This window comes from Eptatretus burgeri, chromosome 7, assembly GCF_056783735.1.
Source record: "Eptatretus burgeri isolate ZD-2024b chromosome 7, Ebu_testis_v1, whole genome shotgun sequence".
NCBI lineage: Eukaryota > Metazoa > Chordata > Myxini > Myxiniformes > Myxinidae > Eptatretus > Eptatretus burgeri.
Window position 1 is genome coordinate 94,026,094 of NC_140967.1, and position 19,676 is coordinate 94,045,769.

Below are 19,676 nucleotides of genomic sequence, written 5' to 3' on the forward strand. Positions count from 1 at the left end.
GGCCACTTGGCCGGCCACGCACCAGCCTACACAGCCACGCCTACACAACTTGTCCTTTCATTGGTTGGTAAATAAATGGCCATAACTTGGGAAGCACTTGTCCAATTAATATCAAACCTTGAAAAGGCACGTCCACAGGGCCACAGCAATATACCTGGCAAGTTTCAATTAGATTGGACCAGTGGTTGTCGAGAAACAGCGGTCACAGACACACACACACACACACACACACACACACACACACACACACACACACACACACACACACGTTGCCTTTTATTAGTATAGATTGTCAAGATTCACTGGGTGATGTTACTCATAATGGCTCGAGGTCCCCTCTTTATAGTCTGGGCGGTTGGGCGTTTGAACCTGACCCCAGCTGAGTCAGACCAAACACTTAAAAAACGGTACATGCTGCATCCTTGCTTGATGCTCAGCATTTGAAAAGGATAGAGCATGGACAAACAGTCTTCGGTTGGCAACCATTGCACAGGCTTGATGGGATGAATGATGGCCTCCTCCGTGCTGAAGTCCCTTTTTCATGTAAGGAAATGAAGTAAAACTCTTTATCAATTTGTTAAAGTCCCATAATGGCCAACTGTGAACTGCTTGTTGAACCATATAACGTGAATTTATTATATTATTGTCTTTAATTTTGTTTCCGAGATGCCACCTGTATTTTGCTCAGCGTACATTAAATGCTAGGGGGTGGCCTGTGCCAATTTATTTATTTTTTATTTCAAGGTTGGGAGTTGGTACGCCGCTAGTCGGTTGGCATGATGGACTCGAAGTTCACACACTCCCCACTGAGCTGTCTCATCTGCATTCGAAGCTATCAACTGTCATCCCTCATCCTTGGGTTTCACAGGCCGAGAAAGGAATCGATGCGTGTTCCGTTCATCGACGCACACATTGATGTCGGACGACCCCTCTGCCAGCATTTGTCATCGGTGTCATTTACAAAGAGTTGGCGAGTTTTCGCCCAAATAACCTTCAGTCGAAATCCAGGCCAGCTCTTAAAAACTTTGGCGGAAAAAACGTTCACAGGCCGAACCCACGAGAAGGTTGGAATAATTGGGTCCAGCAAATTAGTAGTAGTAGTAGTCGTAGTAGTAGTCATGGTAGTGTGGTAGGGCATTGGTGGGGGTAATTCCAATATAGCAAAGTTTTGATACAATAAGTTCACGGAAACATATCTTTTTGCTGGAAAACGAGACACGGTATGCATGCCGTAATGCACAGCACATTTGGGGAATGACAATCCCTTGACCTTCTTTTTCATTACACATTTGGCTTTCTGCTCAGGGTACTTTCAAGAACAAAGTATATTTTCTATAACGTCATCTGAGAATTCCATCCACGGCACCATTCCAGTTTTCCCTCCCGAGTGTGAATATATGACCGTTGAGATTTTTACAATCGAGCCGTGTGCAATTGCAGTGGACTTTGGGGGATTAGAAATTAAGTCAACTTGCTCCTTTGAAGCAGGATTGCAATAATTCTACTCAAATCGAGACATTTTGCTCTCATTTTCAGCGAGTGTTTTTTGCGACCCTGCGGGGCATCCAACCAACTGTTTGTTTTATCTGCATAAAGGGAATTAATTACCAATGATGGATTACACGTTTCCTTCATTGAAAACAAAAGCCCTTTAATCCATATTTGAGCTCAGGAATCGGTGTCAGAAGGATTAACAGTGCCAGGAAAAGCATCTCCCAGGGCCAACAGAAACGTAATAATTCCTCTTGACGTCTTGCACTTAAAAGTGCCCGAGCTTCCGTTTAGAATCCGTAATGATACGTGAGAGCAAACGTAAAGATGCCCTAAGTTCAAGCATAAGACCAGTCTGATGGATCTGTGTACGGCCAGCCTTAACGACGGTGTTCGTCTGTGTAACTTGTCATGAAGCAGATGTCTCTCTTCCTCCCCGCAGGAAATCCAGATCCAGTTGAATGACTGGGAGGGCCCACCTTTGGAGCGCTACGGAGAGCTTGTTCTTGAAGGATCATTTCATGTGCACAGAGCCAAGCACGAACGGACGCTTTTCCTCTTCCACAAAATTCTGCTCCTGGTGAAGCGGCGTGATGATGGCTATTTCTACAAGGGCCACATCCTGGTGAGGCATCAATCAAGAGAGAGAGGGAGATAGAGAGAGAGACAGAGACAGAGACAGAGAGAGAGAGAGAGAGAGAGAGAGAGAGAGAGAGAGAGAGAGAGAGAGAGAGAGAGAGAGAGAGAGCGAGACAGAGAGAGAGAGCGAGACAGAGACAGACAGAGACAGACAGAGACAGACAGAGACAGACAGAGACAGACAGAGACAGACAGAGACAGACAGAGACAGACAGAGACAGACAGAGAGAGCGACAGAGAGCGACAGAGAGCGACAGAGAGCGACAGAGAGCGAGAGAGAGCGAGAGAGAGAGCGAGAGAGAGAGCGAGAGAGAGAGCGAGAGCGCACGAGAGAGAGAGAGAGAGAGCGAGAGAGGGAGAGAGCACGAGAGAAAGAGAGAGAGAGAGAGCGAGAGCGAGAGCGAGAGCGAGAGAGGGGGAGAGAGAGAGAGAGAGCGAGAGAGAGCGAGAGAGAGAGAGAGAGAGAGAGAGAGAGAGAGAGCGAGAGCGAGAGCGAGAGCGAGAGCGAGAGAGAGACAGAGACAGAGACAGAGACAGAGACAGAGACAGAGAGCGAGAGAGAGACAGAGACAGAGAGCGAGAGAGAGACAGACAGAGACAGAGAGCGAGAGAGAGACAGACAGAGACAGAGAGCGAGAGAGAGACAGAGACAGAGACAGAGACAGAGACAGAGACAGAGACACAGAGAGACAGAGAGACAGAGAGACAGAGAGACAGAGAGAGAGAGAGAGAGAGAGAGAGAGAGAGAGAGAGAGAGAGAGAGAGAGAGAGAGAGAGAGAGAGAGAGAGAGACAGAGACAGAGACAGAGACAGCGAGAGAGATAAACAGAGCTCTCGATATAAATTGCCAAAAATCACAATCCATAAGGGAGGAGGTGTGCAAGCCTGTATCCAAGTGCTATTGTTGAATAAGTCCTTTGGCTTTCAGGCTTTGCCAAGGCGACTTGAACAATTTAATCGCAAAGAAGTTTCCGTCCCAAAATGTCGAGCGTGCAATGTCCCATAATGTGAAGGGTACTTTGAGCAATGTTGCATCACCCAACATGTTACAAGTGACGTCAGACTCGATTGACCGATTAATCGACAGATGAACCAGAAATAGTGTTGTTGCATTGACCTCAAACAATCCATATCAAGAATTGTGTTTTTTTTTTTTTTTCTTTGCAGTGCTCGAATCTGATGTTGGTTGAACATGTTCCCAAAGAGCCCTTGAGTTTTATTGTTCGGCACTTCAAAAACAGCAAAGTACAGCACACGATCCAGGTAAGGCCTCGGGAATATTTACTGTTCAACCTCATCAACACTCCACGTTGTTTATCACATGCAGTGTGATGATTCGGAGTTACATGATCATTTATAATAGTATTGTTGAATTAGTGTTCAGGGAACAGATGTTAAAGTGTGCATGAATAAGCTCAGGATTAAAAAAAAACTACCATCTGAGCTCTGAGGTTAACAAGGTTAAAGTAAATTGGTCTGAAATGTATAAATTTGGAATACAGTTTTCTAGAAGTAAACTAGAAGGGCACTCGGTTGAGCGCATACCTCCGCCACGTAATGCCTGATCCACGAAAACATATCGGGCCCAATACATTTTTGAAATATCATGCTATAAAATACTATATCGTTTTGGCCCGATCTCTCAATGGTGAAGAATCACTTTAAAAATTAAATAATTTTCATATCCAGATCCGGATTCAGATCTTCACCAGAATCGAATCAATTCGTCCTTGCGATACACCCAACCTGTCCACCAAGTTTCGTCCAAATCCTTCGACAACTTTTTGAGATATCATGCACACAAACAAACAAACAAACAAACAAGCAGTCATAGACTGGCACTTACGAAATCGTCAACTTGACCTCTGACCTTGTCTAATAAAAGCTGTCTCTCGAGAAGTTAGCGACGCAAACCAGAAGTTACTACGATGATTCTGTACCAAACCATCAAAAATCGAATGTTTTGGATGTTTGACCTCACTGTGACCTTGACCTTTGGCCGATTTTGACCAAAATCTAATCAGCGCGAGCCACCACCCTCCTGAATCAAATGGTGTATTTGACATTGGTCGCTTCTTCCGTTCTCGAGTTATCATTTTTTGGATGTTTGACCTCACTGTGACCTTGACCTTTGGCCGATTTTGACCAAAACCTAATCAGCGCTAACCATCACCCTCCTGAATCACGTGGTGTAATTTGACATTGGTAGCTTCTTCCGTTCTCGAGTTATCGTGCCGACAAACAAACAGACAAACAAACAAACAAACGGAAGTCATCAATATACTTACGAAATTTTTAGATTTCGTAAGTAACAGACAGAAAGTGGTGAAAACATAACCTTCTTCACCTTCGGTGGCGGAGGTAAAAATATAAATTCAATAAGACACAAATTTCAGTATTTGTAAAAAACAATAATGCAGGATGAGATTTTTTTGTTGTTGTTGTATACATTGTCGAGGGTCGTATTTGTTCCCGTCATTGATTCATCTTATCTCTCCCTCTCTATAAAAAACAAGTTATTGAATTAAAGCGTTTTGCAGATTTTAACTAGAACCGCACTCAGTGGAGTGCATACCTCTGCCAGACCAAACAGTTTAAGTTTTGTATCCCATTTATAGGCCGGATTGACATCTGGATCTTCACCACAATCTTATCAGTTCTTCCTCGTCACACACCCTACCTGTTCACCAAGTTTAGTCCGAATCCATCCATAGCTTTTTGAGATATCCTGCTCACAGAGAAAAACCAACAGACAACCAGGGGTGAATAATAACCTCTGTCCACCTTAAGTGGCGGAGATAATTAAATAATCTAACAGGAGGACTGTTTGCTGCTCCCACCTGTGCACACGGCTTATGATGTTCGCATTCCAGCTGGTTTAAATCCCATGCACTTCGAGGATTTGTCCAATGTCCACCAATGTCCTTGTAATTCTTACTAAGGTACAATGATGTCTGTGAAAGTCCTCGTCTCAAACATGATGTACGAGGTATGTACGAGCTCCTAAACAGATTTTATTCATGAAAGGAAAACACCGAAAATCCAGGTTTCACAACCGCCTCCTCCCTTTTGTTCCTCTTTCCACCTCTTTGTGGAACTATTCCAGAGGACGTTCAATCGTATCCTTCCCACTCGGGATTCAAGCAAGTGCTGCACTACCATACCTTGTCACCCCCCTCCCTCCATCCCACCCCCGATCTTTTCCACCCCATTAACCCTACTTAATCCAAAACCATTCTTTACAGGTTGCTGTTACTTCTCCTCCTCTCTGACTCTCCTTTTTCCTGTTCATTCATTCCATCGCTTGTTGCATGCAACCATGGCTTCACTGCACCACTATCAGTCTGTCGCCTCTTTAACCGCTTCCATGAGCCGATATTTTGTGTCCAAGGAACAACAATAATAATATAATTATATTCACATTACTAATAATTATCCTAATGAGTAATTTATTCCTCTCAGGAATTAACAAGCACAATTAATATCAGAGGACATGGCTGGGTGTCCAAACATTTTTCCAGGTACAGTGTTTGACCAATGATTTTTTTTGGAATTGCCGAGTTACAGACTGAGGAACACGCTGCATTCAATCTATTTATTATGTACGCAGTTGACCTTTTTTCCTGGGGCCACCGTCGGTACCAATTAAATTGGTATCTAAATAACCTGAACACAAAGTAATAAATGCTCGCACCATGGAAGTAGTATGACACTAGCAGCACAGACGAACAACCAGTTCATCTGCAGTACCTGCGCCAGAACACACCTTTACATCAGCCCAGTTATCATGTGTGGGATTGCCAGTTCAATGGAGTTTATAAATAATTATTTAAAACATATTGTTGTGGAAATGACTCCTGGGGGATCACAGATCCTTCATATAATTGTCGTTATTTTTTTAGTACGTGGTTTAGAGAATCGTTTTCAAGAAGGGCTCCGTTTGGAACCTCAAAGGTTGGTGGAGAAGGACCAAGGGAGGGGGGGGGATGAGTGCTCCAGATTGTGTTATGTCCACCAATCACAACTTGGAAGCATCATTGTTGTTATCAAGAAGTTGCAAATGTATTAATGGAAATGCTGAAGTTCTCCTAACTTAGACCAATAGCGTCATGATCATACCTGCAAACCCAAAAGGCCCAAATACAATCTGGCCTCACCAGTCACAGTCAGTGGTACATCAATAGCCAGCACATAAGCCTAAAAGGCTTTAAAAGTTAAAAGTAGATGAAGCAGTGACGTGCTGCCCTGACGAGCCCCAACAACGGATAAACCAGGTTGGCAGTTTTGATTTTCATCTGCTTGGTGACACCTTTGACTTTGCATTCATGAACTGCTAGATACCATTCTGGGTTGGCATGATGCCATTGCTGTTGTGATGAGGTCCTCACCTCATCACCTGTATAAGTGTGTGTGTGTGTGTGTGTTTTATGTGTGTGCATGTTTGTGTGTGTGACAGGTGTCAAGCTTTCGCATGGAGCAATATTATGACTCCTGCGAGATCAATACACAATTATTTGCCAAAACATTATGACCACTGACAGGTGAAGTGAATAACATTGATTATCTTGTTACAATGGTACCTGTCAAAGGGTGGGATAGATTAGGCAGCAAGTGAACAGTCAGTTCTTTTAGTTGATGTGTTGGATGCTGGAGAAATGGGCAGGAGTAAAGACCTGAGCGACTTTGACAAGGACCAAATTGTTATGGCCAGGCGACTGGGTCAGAGCATCTCTGAAACGGCAAGGCTTGTGGGGTGCTCCCGGTCAGCAGTGGTGGGTACCTTCCGACGGTGGTCCAAGGAGGGACAAACCACAAACCGGCGACAGGGTGTTGGGTGCCCAAGGCTCATTGATGTGCGAGGGAAATAAAGGCTATTCCGTCTCGTCCGAACCGACAGAAGGTCTACTGTGGCACAAGTCACAGAAAATTTTAATGATGGTCAGGGGAGGAATGTGTCACACTTCACAGTGCATCGCACCCTGCTGGGTATGGGGCTGCGTAGCCGCAGACCAGTCAGAGTGCCTATGATGACCCCTGTCCACCGTCGAAAGTGCCAACAATGGGCATACGAGCATCGGAACTGGACCTTGGAGCAGTGGAAGAAGGTCTCCTGGTCCGATGAGTCCCGATTTATTTTAGAACACGTGGATGGCCGTGTATGTGTGCGCCGTTTACCTGGGAAGTGATGGTACCAGGATGCACTGTGGGAAGACGACAAGCCGGTGGAGGGAGTGTGATGCTCTGGGAAATGTTCTGCTGGGAAACCCTGGGTCCGGCCATTCATGTGGACATCAATTTGACATGTGTCACCTACCTAAACATCGTTGCAGACCAGGTACACCCCTTCATGGCAATGGTATTCCCTGATGGCAGTGGCCTCTTTCAGCAGGATAATGCGCCCTGCCACACTGCACACATTGTTTGGGAATGATTTGAGGAATATGATGAAGTGTTCACGGTGTTGCCCTGGCCTCCAAATTCTCCAGATTTCAATCCGATTGAGCATCTGTGGGATGTACTGGACCGACAAGTCCGATCCATGGCGGCTCCACCTTTCAACTTACAGGACTTGAAGGAGCTGCTGCTAATGTTTTGGTGCCAGATACCACAGGACACCTTCAGGGGTCTTGTAGAGTCCATGTTTCGGCGGGTCGGCGCTGTTTTGGCGGCACACGGAGGACCAACAGCATATTAGGCAGGTGGTCATAATGTTTTGGCTCATCGGTATATATATATATACACACACACACACACACACTCACACACACACACACACACACACACACACACACACACACACACACACACACACACACACACACACACACACACACACACATATACAGTAACTCACTTCCCACCCTAAATTGGGACTGGTTTGTGTGTGAAAAGGTCGTTAGCTGAATGGTAGTTTGGGAAAGATTAACTAAAGCAGTGTTTGTTGACATGTTACCTTTTGTGTTTTCTACATCTCTGAAATGTACCCCAAAACCTTACTATACAGGAATAAAAAAAAATATATTGTAATGACATAAGGAGGATACAGTATATAATCACAGAACTGTCTTGGTGAAGCAATGGTGACCTGATTGTGAATTAATCTCAATGGAGGAAACCTTCATTAAAAACAAATGACTTAAAAAAAAAAAAGTTCCATTTTTCTGAAAGTGTGCAGAACAAACCTCAGTATATAAAGTTCGACATAATAATGCACTAAGTGAAGATTTTCAATGATTATACTTTTGTTGCAGGTCGGTGGTCTCTCTTTTTATTATTTTTTTTCCCACCTCTTCTCCAATATTGGCTCCCTCTGCTCTGTAACACAACTTTGCCCAGCAACTCCAGGATGCACATGAACCTCGTCCTGGTTAATTTTCAGAACCCACCCTGACTGTCTGTACACCTCAATATGCAAATATGAAAAAAAAATATTTGAAATCAATTTGTACTCTTGTGAACAACACACTCAACTTGGGTCTCAAACAGGGCAGCGGTTTGAAAGCACGATCGAGTCTATCATACCGTACAGCAACTGCTCACAAGTACTGGAAAACTCAACTCATTTCCATTTCATTCCTTCCAGTAAAAAAAAAAAAAAACACATTACATACCTGCATGAACACATCCCACCACCCACCACCTCGAGATGATATAATGCTTTTCATGTCCTTGATTTACATCTCCATTTTCCTGGTGTTCAGTCGCGCATCTGGATTCCAGGTGTCGATGACTGTCCGTGCATGATTCTCAACACTGAATGTGACCCCTTTCATTCAAAGGACTAGTTGTGTTTTAACACATCCGACCACGCACAGCGCCTCAGCTTGTCGGGCCCCCACACGGTCCGCAGCGACGGACAGGCTCATGTTTATTTTCCATTTGCAACGTGGAACATTAGCGGTCTCACCCTGCGATCCTGAAGGGCTAACATTGATCAAGAGCAGCTGGTTGCAGAACACGAGGGTGCTGGAAATGTAATTGCGAGCAAAATGGGTAATAACATTACAAAACAAATGGTCCAGAATTTGGTGATGTTGGAGGCCTCGTGAGAGGGCGTTTAAAAAGGCCATACTTTTGTGCATCTCTTCCCCCAATCTTTCTCTACCCTCTTAGAACAGCAACAGTTGTAACTGCATTTTATTCAGTTTTATGTGCAGTACCCACTTGTTCCATCATTACCGGCAAGCAGCCATACCACTTCCGCAAGTGTCCCTATATGCCGGGAGCTGTACTCAAGAATTTGTGCGGGATGCCGCCATGCGATGGCCTCCTACTCATGTAAAGCCACAGTGGGATGATTGACATCGACAAGGGGAGAGCAATGAAAACATTAGATGTCCTCGATGTCCCCTCGGCCGATCGTCAAACTTCCTTTGCTTTTCCTAACATGATAACTCTGGTGATGGAATCCCTTGCTTATAACAGACACTGTGCCTAGGAGGTGTCATGGCTGCTGCTGTTTCGTTCATCCCACAGGCACGTGTACTGGAGGATAAAAGGCTGTGGATCACCGAGCTCAAACGCCTCATCATTGAAAACCATCCCGGCACGATCCCTCTCAAGGTGAGACTATCCACCAGCCGTAAAAACCGTGGAAATAAATACCGATCTCGAAGAATAAGCCGGATCACGAGGGAATCCTGGACTTATGAGGCGGGAATCACCATTGCCCTCTTTTTGTACAAACGAGGCCCGTGGTGTAACTCGTAGTAAGTCGATAGCATGGAAAAGAATGATCGCATTGCCTTAGCACTTGGGGCTAGGGTCACAGCAAGTAGGCAGCCATATGAGAAAGCTGATTATACCTTTTAAACTTTAACCATTGACTTTTTTCATCACTTGGCCACGGTATTGATTGTGCATGCGATTGGCAGCAGAGCAATCTCACTCACCTGTGAGCTATCTCCTATTAGGGTTTATCTCACTCACCTGTGAGCTATCTGCTACTCGGGTTTATTGCCGTGGGAGTTCAATTTGGAATCGCCATGTGGTGTATTTTCAGCAGGGGGCAGTAGATCATGAAACACGCCATCTTTCACAAAGCCAGAGGTGGATGGTAAAAACATCCCACGGTATCTTTTACACGACCAATAAATAATTATAGCTTTTCCTTATGGATCATTGGTGGAGTCATTTACCTTGCCTTCCCGGTTTCCTCCTTCTGTGATGACCCCTTGAGATTACATTGGTATATATATGTATATATATACACATATGTACAAAGAGATCGGAATCGATAGCTGTACATTCTTTGTAAAGTCTTCCTGCTAGAAATTAAAATTGCATTGAAAAAGATGTGTTAGGGTGGGCTGTTTTATAATTCAGTTACTGCTGTTTGTCTAAAGCATATTGAGGTTCGTTTAGAGGCCACTGAGAAAACTTACGAATTAGATCGAGGATTGAATCAGAAGGAAGGAGGATCAGAGAGAGGAAGAACATAGGATGGTGTGGGAGGAAATGGAAAGTAGATTTGGAGACATATCTAAGAGAAAGGGATGGAAGGAGCATGTACCTCGTATATGACATACAGGACTTGAGGGATAAAAATATTCTGCAATTTTAATATATGTAATAAACAAGAAAGACGTCGTGCAGAGCACGATATGTGCAAAATCATAAAACAGATTTGTCCTCAAAAGTTATAGGTGGTTAAATTAAATGATCAAATACGCAACTCCTCTTCAAATTTCAAGTGAATCAGATGAAAACTGACAATTTTAGAAATTTGGCCGATGTCGAGCTTTTGGTCGAGGTTGACCTTAAAAATAATTGGTTGGTTGATATAAATCCTCTTCAAATTTCAATCAATCGGATGAAAATTGAGCAATTTAGAAATCTAACCTTAGTTGTTGACCTTGGGTCCATGTTGACCTTTTAGTCCATGTTGACTTTAAAAATAATTGGCGAGTTGAATTCAGTGACCTAAAATATAAATCCTCTTCAAATTTCAAGTCAATTTTTTTTTTGTACACCTTGTCAAGACTCGTATTAGAGCTAACACACAAGGCACGGCAAGGGGGTGGGGGGCATGAGACAAGAGGGGCGGCAGTGGGAAGGACAAAACAGTGGCGAACAGAGACATTAGGAGATCTGCAGTGGTTGTGGTTGGGGAGATGGTCTTGGATTGGATGAAAATTGAGGATTTTTTAAATACCACCTTAGTTGTTGACCTTTTGACCTCAAAAACAATAGGCTTCTTCGTTATGACAAACTCTACCTTGAGGTGAAGTCTTGTGAAGATCGATTTAATATTGTGACCTGTAAGCAATAAACAAACAGAATAACAAAATTGACTAATATAACCAATATATTTGAAAAATCTTTGATTTTCGCAAGTAATATATAGAGTTTGGCAATATAGCTGAGGCGTACGCACACTCCCCTCTGTGCTGTCCGGCCGGGGTTTGAATCTTGACCCAGCTACAAACTGTCATCCTGGTGTTTCGCAGACAAGGTGATTCATCAGTGTGTGTGCCATCCCTCAGATGAACGTTCAAATGGGCATCCCTTCTGCCGGTATTAGTTGGTGGACAGTAAGGATCCCCCAGTGTCCTTCATGAAGAGTAGGTGAGCTATGGTGAGCACCTTGAACAAATTACAAATCCCTGCACACTCAGTCGAGTATCCTGGTTGGAGTGATGACCCGTCAATGATCATGGCGTCTAATAAGAAATATAAATATATAAATTCCCCAATCAAGAGAGACAGACGGGGTGGCCACACCACATAAGCAGACTCAAACTAAGTCAGTATAAGTGTATAATAACTGTCCTCCAGTCGCAGATGGTGATAATGAACTCGAGGTCACATGCGAACGCTTCTTTGTAGTTGGTGGACAAGAAGCCATAAACACATTGCCACTGCACGGCCAGCGAGTCAACACGCAACGTCCTGGACCATGCAGTGGAATGTCCACCATACTTGCCAAAAGTCGGTGCTCTAAAATTTGACAATTACTGCTAAATTCCACAAGGAAAGAGTGATTGCAGACCACGTGACTGCATTCTGTGATAAATGTTCGACATGGGGATGTTAACCGAGCACTGCGTGCGTCACCATTGGCTGCTGTAGTCCGGATCTAGCTGCTTGGGCGAATAAACTGCATCCCTGTCTTTCTACACCCTGTCCAGTCACTTTGGAAGCTCACTATTGATATCTTATACAGCCTGTTTTTCTCAGCTGTCCCCCAAAATACAGAGACTGCACACAACCAAGAATAGATGTTTGCATATGTAATACGGACAAGTAGTGGTTGTGCAGCAGCACAACCTTTAGAAGCTGAACTGAGTGGAGAAAATCACGATCAATGGTCATAGCTTCTTCATCTTCTTTAACGGCCACCATTATCCCACCTTTCTTGTGGGGTCAGCCGGGGGAAGCTTGGCCCGAGTCTTCACGAACCGGCTGGCCAGGCCTGATGTTCCACTAGTTATGGCAGGAATTTGGAATTTGGCCAATGTACCGGCGATGGTTCTCCGACTCTCCGCGAAGGACACCATGGAATCTTTAAAGTCCACCAAATAATGTCAGCAGAGAAGCCACCCGTTTAATGTCCATCCGAAGGACGACACACACACACACATTGATGAATCGTCCTGACTGTGAAACAATGCGATGACAGTTTCTAGCTGGGGGGAGAAGGACACAAGGGAGTGAACAAGTTGTACACAAGCTGAATGAAACACAGCAAGAAGAGGAAGGGGAAAGTGGGGAATAACTAGAAAAGGAACAAACGAAAATAGGTGAGGGAGAGGGAGTAAAATCACAATAACGTGGAAACTGTAAATAAGGAAGTGCTTGGAAATGGGGTCATTTGGGATATAAGAGATGATGAGTATGGATGGGGGTGGCCTGAGGTTGTAGTGAATAGCTGTCTTGGAGCCCTTGAAGGAAGAATGGGACTGAACAGACAGGGGAAAATGGTTCTACAGGTGAGAGAAAAGAGGAACAAATGAGTGGAGGTGAGCAGTGAGCCTGGATTTTGGGAATTAAACAAGAAAAGTGTTACTGGTAGACCATGTGCCCTGCAGAAACCTGGGAGGGAGAGAACCAAGAGAGAGAGCAGAGAGTATCAGGATCAAAATGGAGCAGGTAGAATACAGAGAGGCCATCAACCTATCTGCAAGGTGAGAGTAACAGGCCGATACGCTGAGCCTCATCGTGGGCGATCCCAATGATTTTGATGGCCTTGCTTTCCACGGCATCAAGAATAGCAAGGTGTGAGGCAGGGGTGCCAGCCTAATGGGGAGAGCAGTACTCCATCAAGCTGTGAATGAAGGCCTTGTAGGTTGGCAAAAGTTCAGATTGGACAAAGAAAGACCTTGCCTGATGATGGATGCCCAGTCGGTGGCTGGTTTAGAGGCCATCTTGGCATTATGGTCTCCCAAGAAAGATCATGGCTGATTGTAAGGCACAAAGGTTCAACCGATTTGTTTAGGAAGTGGATGGGAGGGTTTACCAGAGGGGAAGAGTGTGATGTTTCGTCAGGGTTGAAAGACATTCCAAGAGTTGGACCAGCTCCTGATTATATCAAGGTCTGAAGAGAGGGAACAAGCTGCTGCCTGCATGTCTGAAAGATGAGAAATTGTACGGCAGAGGGTGGAATCACCAGAAAATAGATCGGCAGGATCTTCCAGCGAATCAGAAAGATAATTTATGAAGATGTGGTCTTAAATTAAATCAGAAAGATATTAAATCTCTTCATAGTTCGACGAAGAACCACCGATTCAAATGTGTCCATGCTCTGATGCATATACTGTATATGGTCCTGGTCATTCTGGACAATTTAAAATTAATTAATTGTGATACTCTTCCCCAACTTCACCCCCCCCCCTTCCTACAATCACCCCTGCCTTTTTCAGGCCAAGCAGACTCTTCTAGCAATGAATGCTTTGTGTAAGTGGTGCCTTTTCACCTTGATACAACATGAATCATTTCAGAGTTCTTGCTCCTTTGAACAAACCAAACAATTATCAGTGGAAAGCAAACACTTTGAGTTAATTTTCACTTGGACACATTGCATATGATATATACCTTATAATGTTTGAAAACCTTGAACATTGTTTAGACTATAGACAGTATCGCTTTCCCATAATCTGTCACACTGAGGTCAACCAAAGATGATGTTTCAGTCACTGGTTTCACATCCCACAGACTCTTGAGGTGTGAAATAACTTGCATGTAATACAGACAATACAAGTGTCTAATCTTAAACGTGTCTGCCTGCAGATGGATCTGCAATGATCTCGAACCAAGGCATGCCCAGCAGGAATACCTTGGACTCCACACGCTCTATTAGCAGGAAGGGACGAAGGCGATCTGGTAATGATGATTTCACTGAATCCTTCTTCCACACCACCAGCGATTCGAAGCTTGCCCGTATCTTGCTTGACAAAACAAAGTTAACTCGAAGGGCACTCGGTAGAGTGCATACCTCCGCCGCGTAATGCCTGATCCACGAGAACATATCGATCCAAATACATTTTTGAAAGACCATTCTATGTCTCGTTTTTGGCCCGAGCTCTCGATGGTGAAGAATCACTTTAGAAAATATCAGATCCGGATTAGGATTCGGATCTTCACCAAAATTGAATCAATTCTTCCGTGAAACACACCCAACATGTCCACAAAATTTCATCTGGATCCGTCCACAACTTTTTGAGACATCCTGCACACAGACAAACAAACAGACAGACAGAAAGGGTTGAAAACACCACCTCCTTCACCTTCAGTGATGGAGGTAATAAGAAAAAGCAATCAGAGATTGCAGACCCTCGCCAGGACATATTTTGTGTGGTGTATTTTGTGGCAAATAAATGGAAGGATGTGCTCTTTGAAAGGTCGTTGATTGCAAATGAACGGTGTAAACGGTGTAGTTTTCAATATGTAAAGGTCAAAGGTCTGAAAATTGTAAAGGTCCAATGGTCTGAAGTTCGAACGGTTGAAAGGTGGAAAGGTCTGAAAAGGTCTAAAGGGTCAAAATGATCGACAGTGTCGAAAGGGTCTTAAAAGGTCGAAGCGGTCTAAAGGTTCTGAAAACATGTAAAAAGGGTCGAGTGATCAAAGGGGTCTACAGAGTATTAAAAGGTCTGAAATGTATGAAGGGCTAACAGGTAGAAAGGAGTCGAAGGGTCTTTGGGGTTCAAAGGGTTTTATAGGGTCTTTAGGGTTTTATGGGTCATAAGGGATCTTCAAGATCTGTAGGGTCTTAGGGGTCTATTTTGGTGCAAAAGGATTTTATGGGGCCTTAGTGGTCTTTGCATTCATGAACAGGGTTTTATAAAACAGGGTTTTAGGGTTCGAACGGGTCTTAGGAGTTGAAAGGGTTGGAAGGGTCTTATGGGTCTCAAAGGGTCTTAGGGTTCTAAAGGCTCCAATGTGTTTAAGGGGTCTAAAATAGTCTTGGGGTTTTAAAGGGTGTAATGTAATTAATACAAATACTAACGTTCTGTGCGGTCAAACAGACAAACACACAAATAAACTAGAGGGGGAGCACTCGGGAGAGTGCAAAACCTCCGCCGCCAATACTGCTGGGTCACTCAAGTGAACCTTATATCTTATTCATTAAATATGATGTCAACAGTGCTGACAGAGTTATAGTTCTTTTCTCCAACATTTTTTTTTGGGGGGGGGGGGGTTGGAAATCACTTAAAACATGTAGAAATGCAAAAAAAAAAAAATCGAAATTTTGTTGAAAAAGTTGCAAAAAAATTTTTTTTTCTCTAACAAATTTTTTTTTGGGGGGGGGGTTGGAAATCACTTAAAACAGGAAGAAATGCAAAAAAGAAATTTCTCTCCAATTTTTTTTTTTGGGGGGGTTGGAAATCACTTAAAACATGTAGAAATGCAAGAAAATAATTCTTTTTTGGGGGGTAACAATTTTTTTTGGGGGGTGGAAATCACTTAAAACATGTAGAAATACAAAAAAAAAATTTTTTTCTCTAAATTTTTTTTTTTGGGGGGGTTGGAAATCACTTAAAACATGTAGAAATGCAAGAAAAAATTCTTTTTTGGGGGGTAACAATTTTTTTGGGGGGGTGGAAATCACTTAAAACATGTAGAAATGCAAAAAAAAATTTCTCTAACAATTTTTCTTTTGGGGGGGGGGGACCAAGTCCAAAATTTAATGGCATGATCCTTGGACCATACCTAACCCCCCCCCCACCAAGTTTCGTCGAAATCCGTCGAGGAGTTTTTCCGTAATACTGTTCACAAACAAACAAACAAACAAACGAACAAACAAACAGAAAGGGGTGAAAACAGTAACCACAATCCATCTTCGAAGATGGCGGAGGTTAACAAATGGACTCAAATGCAATACCCTCTCCTCTGCCAAGGGTACTTATAACATCGAAGAAAGCAGCTTATATCAATCATGAAGCTATTGATCCCAATCAATAATCTTCTTGTCATTATATGTTTGTGATCAACTGAATTATTGTGATTATGCATTAAAGTGAATCTCCAATCAATATGCATGAAATGTTGATCAACTGATCTGTTTTATCATGATCTGCTTTTCAGAGCCATTGACAAGAAAGTTTAGAACTATGGAAAGAGGTGAGGGTGAAGGTGGTTGTCGTCATGGTTCTTGTTTTTGTCGTAGTGATAGTAGTATAATTTGTAATATATGTATATACAGTACTGTATATCAAGACCCAATCACAGGGAATAAACAATCAGCTCTCACCAAATCAATTACCCTAGGTGACTAGGATTTCAGTCAATTAACCACCATGCTCATCCAGTGAAAGAAAGCTAAATAAAGCTAAATATACGATGACACAACGTAAGCCCTTTGCTGTTTCAAACCCTTCCTGGGTTCCTTCACAGCTGTAGACATTCATAAGTTGTAAATACACGAGAATCCCAATGTTACACATCCACTCCGTCGCCGGACCGGTTTCATCATTTGTTGGTGAATCATCAGCGACAGCATATCCAGAAATGCACACCACCGAGGCTCCCAATCATGTACCACATGCAATGACAATAGCAATTAACATATAAATATCAAGACCCAATCACATCTCTCACCCGTAATTGGTACATACTTAATTGTTCCATACATAGTACATGCTTGGAAGCCACAGTGGTGTGCGTTTCTGTCTCCATTGTCACTGGTGATTCACCAACGAGTGATGAAACCGGTTCAGTTTCTGAGTGGGCGTGTATCGTTGGGATTCTCATACACATACTACTTGTGAATGTCTGCAGCTGTAGAGGAACCCGGTTAGGGTTTAAAACAGCAAAGGGCTTTCCTTGTGTCGCTGTTCTTGGATGCTTTTTGCAGCTTTCTTTAAGTGGAAGAGCATGGAGGTTAATGTATTGAAATCCTGGCCACCTGGGGTAATTGTTTAGGTGATAGCTGATTGGTTATGCCCTCTAATTATGTTGAGAGAGTGATTGGGTCTTGATATTTTTATGTTAATTGCTATTGGCATTGCACACGGTACATGCTTGGGACCCTCGGTGGTGCGTGTTTCTGTCTATGCTGTCACTGATGATTCACCAACAGGTGATGACTCTGCTCCAGCTGATAGGGCACGTAGCATTGGGATTCTCATGTATGGACTACTTGTGAATGTCTGCAGCAGTGGAGGAACCCGGGTAGGGTTTGAAACAGCAAAGGGCTTACAATTTGTCACTTTTCTCAGTAGCTTCATGCAGCCTTCTTTTGCTGGAAGAACATGGGGGCTAATATTATACATAAACATATACTGTCTGTAATATATATATATATATATATATATATATATATATATATATATATATATATATATATATATATATATATATATATATATATATATATATGTTGGAGAAAGACCCACGCACATCTCTCAACTGTGAATGGAGGGAATAGCTAATCAGCTCTCACGTAATCAACTAAACCCAGGTGGCTAGGATTATATAAATACATTCATACCTCCCATGCTCTTCCAGCCAAAGAAGGTACATAAAGCAACTAAGAAGGCCGACACAAGGAAAGCGCTTTGCTGTTTCAAACCCTTCCCAGAGTTCCTCCACAGCTATAAAGACATTCACAAATAGAGCACACTTGAGAATCCCAATACTGCACACCCTCTCAGCTGCTGGACCGGTTTCATCGCTTATTGATGAATCATCAGTGACAGCGCAGACAGCGCTGCATCCCAATGAGGCTCACAAGCATGTACCACATGCAAATGTCAAAAGCAGTCAACATTTCAACAATAAAGAAAGACCCACCGATATATCTCACCTGCGAATACTGGAACTAATAGGGATGGTTATGAGAGATGTGTTGGTCTCCATGGTTCTGGAACTGTGAACCAGAATAGCATGAAGTTCCTTGACTTTGCATGAAGTCATTGACTTAGGGTAGCTGGTTCATGGTTTCAGCATACACAGGGTCATCGCTGGAATTGGTATTCCAAAGCTGATGGTGTGGCAAAGGAAATTGACCATGTGCTCATTGATGATAACTGGAGGATGATCCAGAACCGCAGGGTCGACCAGAGCGCTCAGTTCCTCAATACCGACCACAGGCTTGGAGCAACTCTGAAGTTTCAGCTTAAATCCAGGAGAATGGTACCATCCCAGCTTAGGCTGGATGTTGGCAAGCTCAAGGATGAGAGGGTAGCTGAGGAGTTTGCAAACAGGCTAAGTGGGGATTTAGGGAATCTGGGTGCTTTGGGGAATCTTGAAGAGTTGTGGAGTGTCTTCAAGATCACCATCCTTGATGCTGTCGGTGGGATGTCTTGGAACTCACCATCGGGCGAAGAAGAATTTTGTCTCTCAAGGGACACTGGATACTATTGACCAGAATTGCAGGGCCAGGTTTAATGGCAGAGCTGAGCTGTTCAGGGAGCTGAGGCGTAAAACTGAATGTGCGCTGAGGGTGGACAAGGAGGCATATGTGCGAGGAATCTCTAAGGGGATAGAGCATCACCTGTGGTCAAGTTATTGTCGTCCTGCTTACAGGAGAATTTGCGCATTGCATTCCTCCAAGCCCGTCCCTCGGTGTACTGCAGTGAGAGGGGAGAGTGGTAGGCTCTTGACAGAGGATTCCGAAGTAAAGGCCCGCTGGACCAGTTACTTTGAGTGGCTGTACCAGGCTTATCCACCAGCTGTTGAGTTGGATGTCAGGGATGTTACTTTCCCTATTGCTGACCCTCCAATCCACTGTGATCCACCTTCCTTTGTGGAAGCACAGGCTACAGTGAACCGGTTGAAATGGAGTAAAGCTCCTGGGATCTGTGGCATCCATGCTGAACTTCTCAAGGCTGGTGGAAATGCTGTACTGATGCCGTTGCATGCAGTTCTGTGCTCTGCCTGGAACACGGGCATCATCCCAACTGACTGGAAGAGGGGCCTTGTTGTCCCTCTCTGGAAAGGGAATGGTGATCACCAGGACTGCAACAACTCCTGAGGGGTGACGCTGCTCTCAGTGCCGGGTAAGCTCTTTGCTCGGATAATTCTTGAAAGGGTTCGCCACCATCTGCTTGAGCACCAGCACCCAGAGCAGTCAGGCTTCACACCAAAGAGGTCAACGATTGACCGTA

At 43.8% G+C, this 19,676-nt stretch overlaps 1 protein-coding gene across 8 annotated transcripts in view; it reads left to right on the forward strand.

Moving 5' to 3' along the window:
• Positions 1–19,676, forward strand: part of LOC147023821 (uncharacterized) — a 373,912-nt gene that overhangs the window by 308,373 nt on the left and 45,863 nt on the right. For all 8 annotated transcript variants that reach the window (XM_085889658.1, XM_085889651.1, XM_085889657.1 and 5 more), the window contains 6 exons: positions 1,934–2,116; positions 3,298–3,393; positions 9,607–9,693; positions 13,992–14,025; positions 14,359–14,451; positions 16,654–16,689. In XM_085889658.1, the coding sequence (XP_085745784.1) occupies positions 1,934–2,116; positions 3,298–3,393; positions 9,607–9,693; positions 13,992–14,025; positions 14,359–14,451; positions 16,654–16,689 (529 nt within the window). The remainder of the gene's footprint in view (positions 1–1,933; positions 2,117–3,297; positions 3,394–9,606; positions 9,694–13,991; positions 14,026–14,358; positions 14,452–16,653; positions 16,690–19,676) is intronic.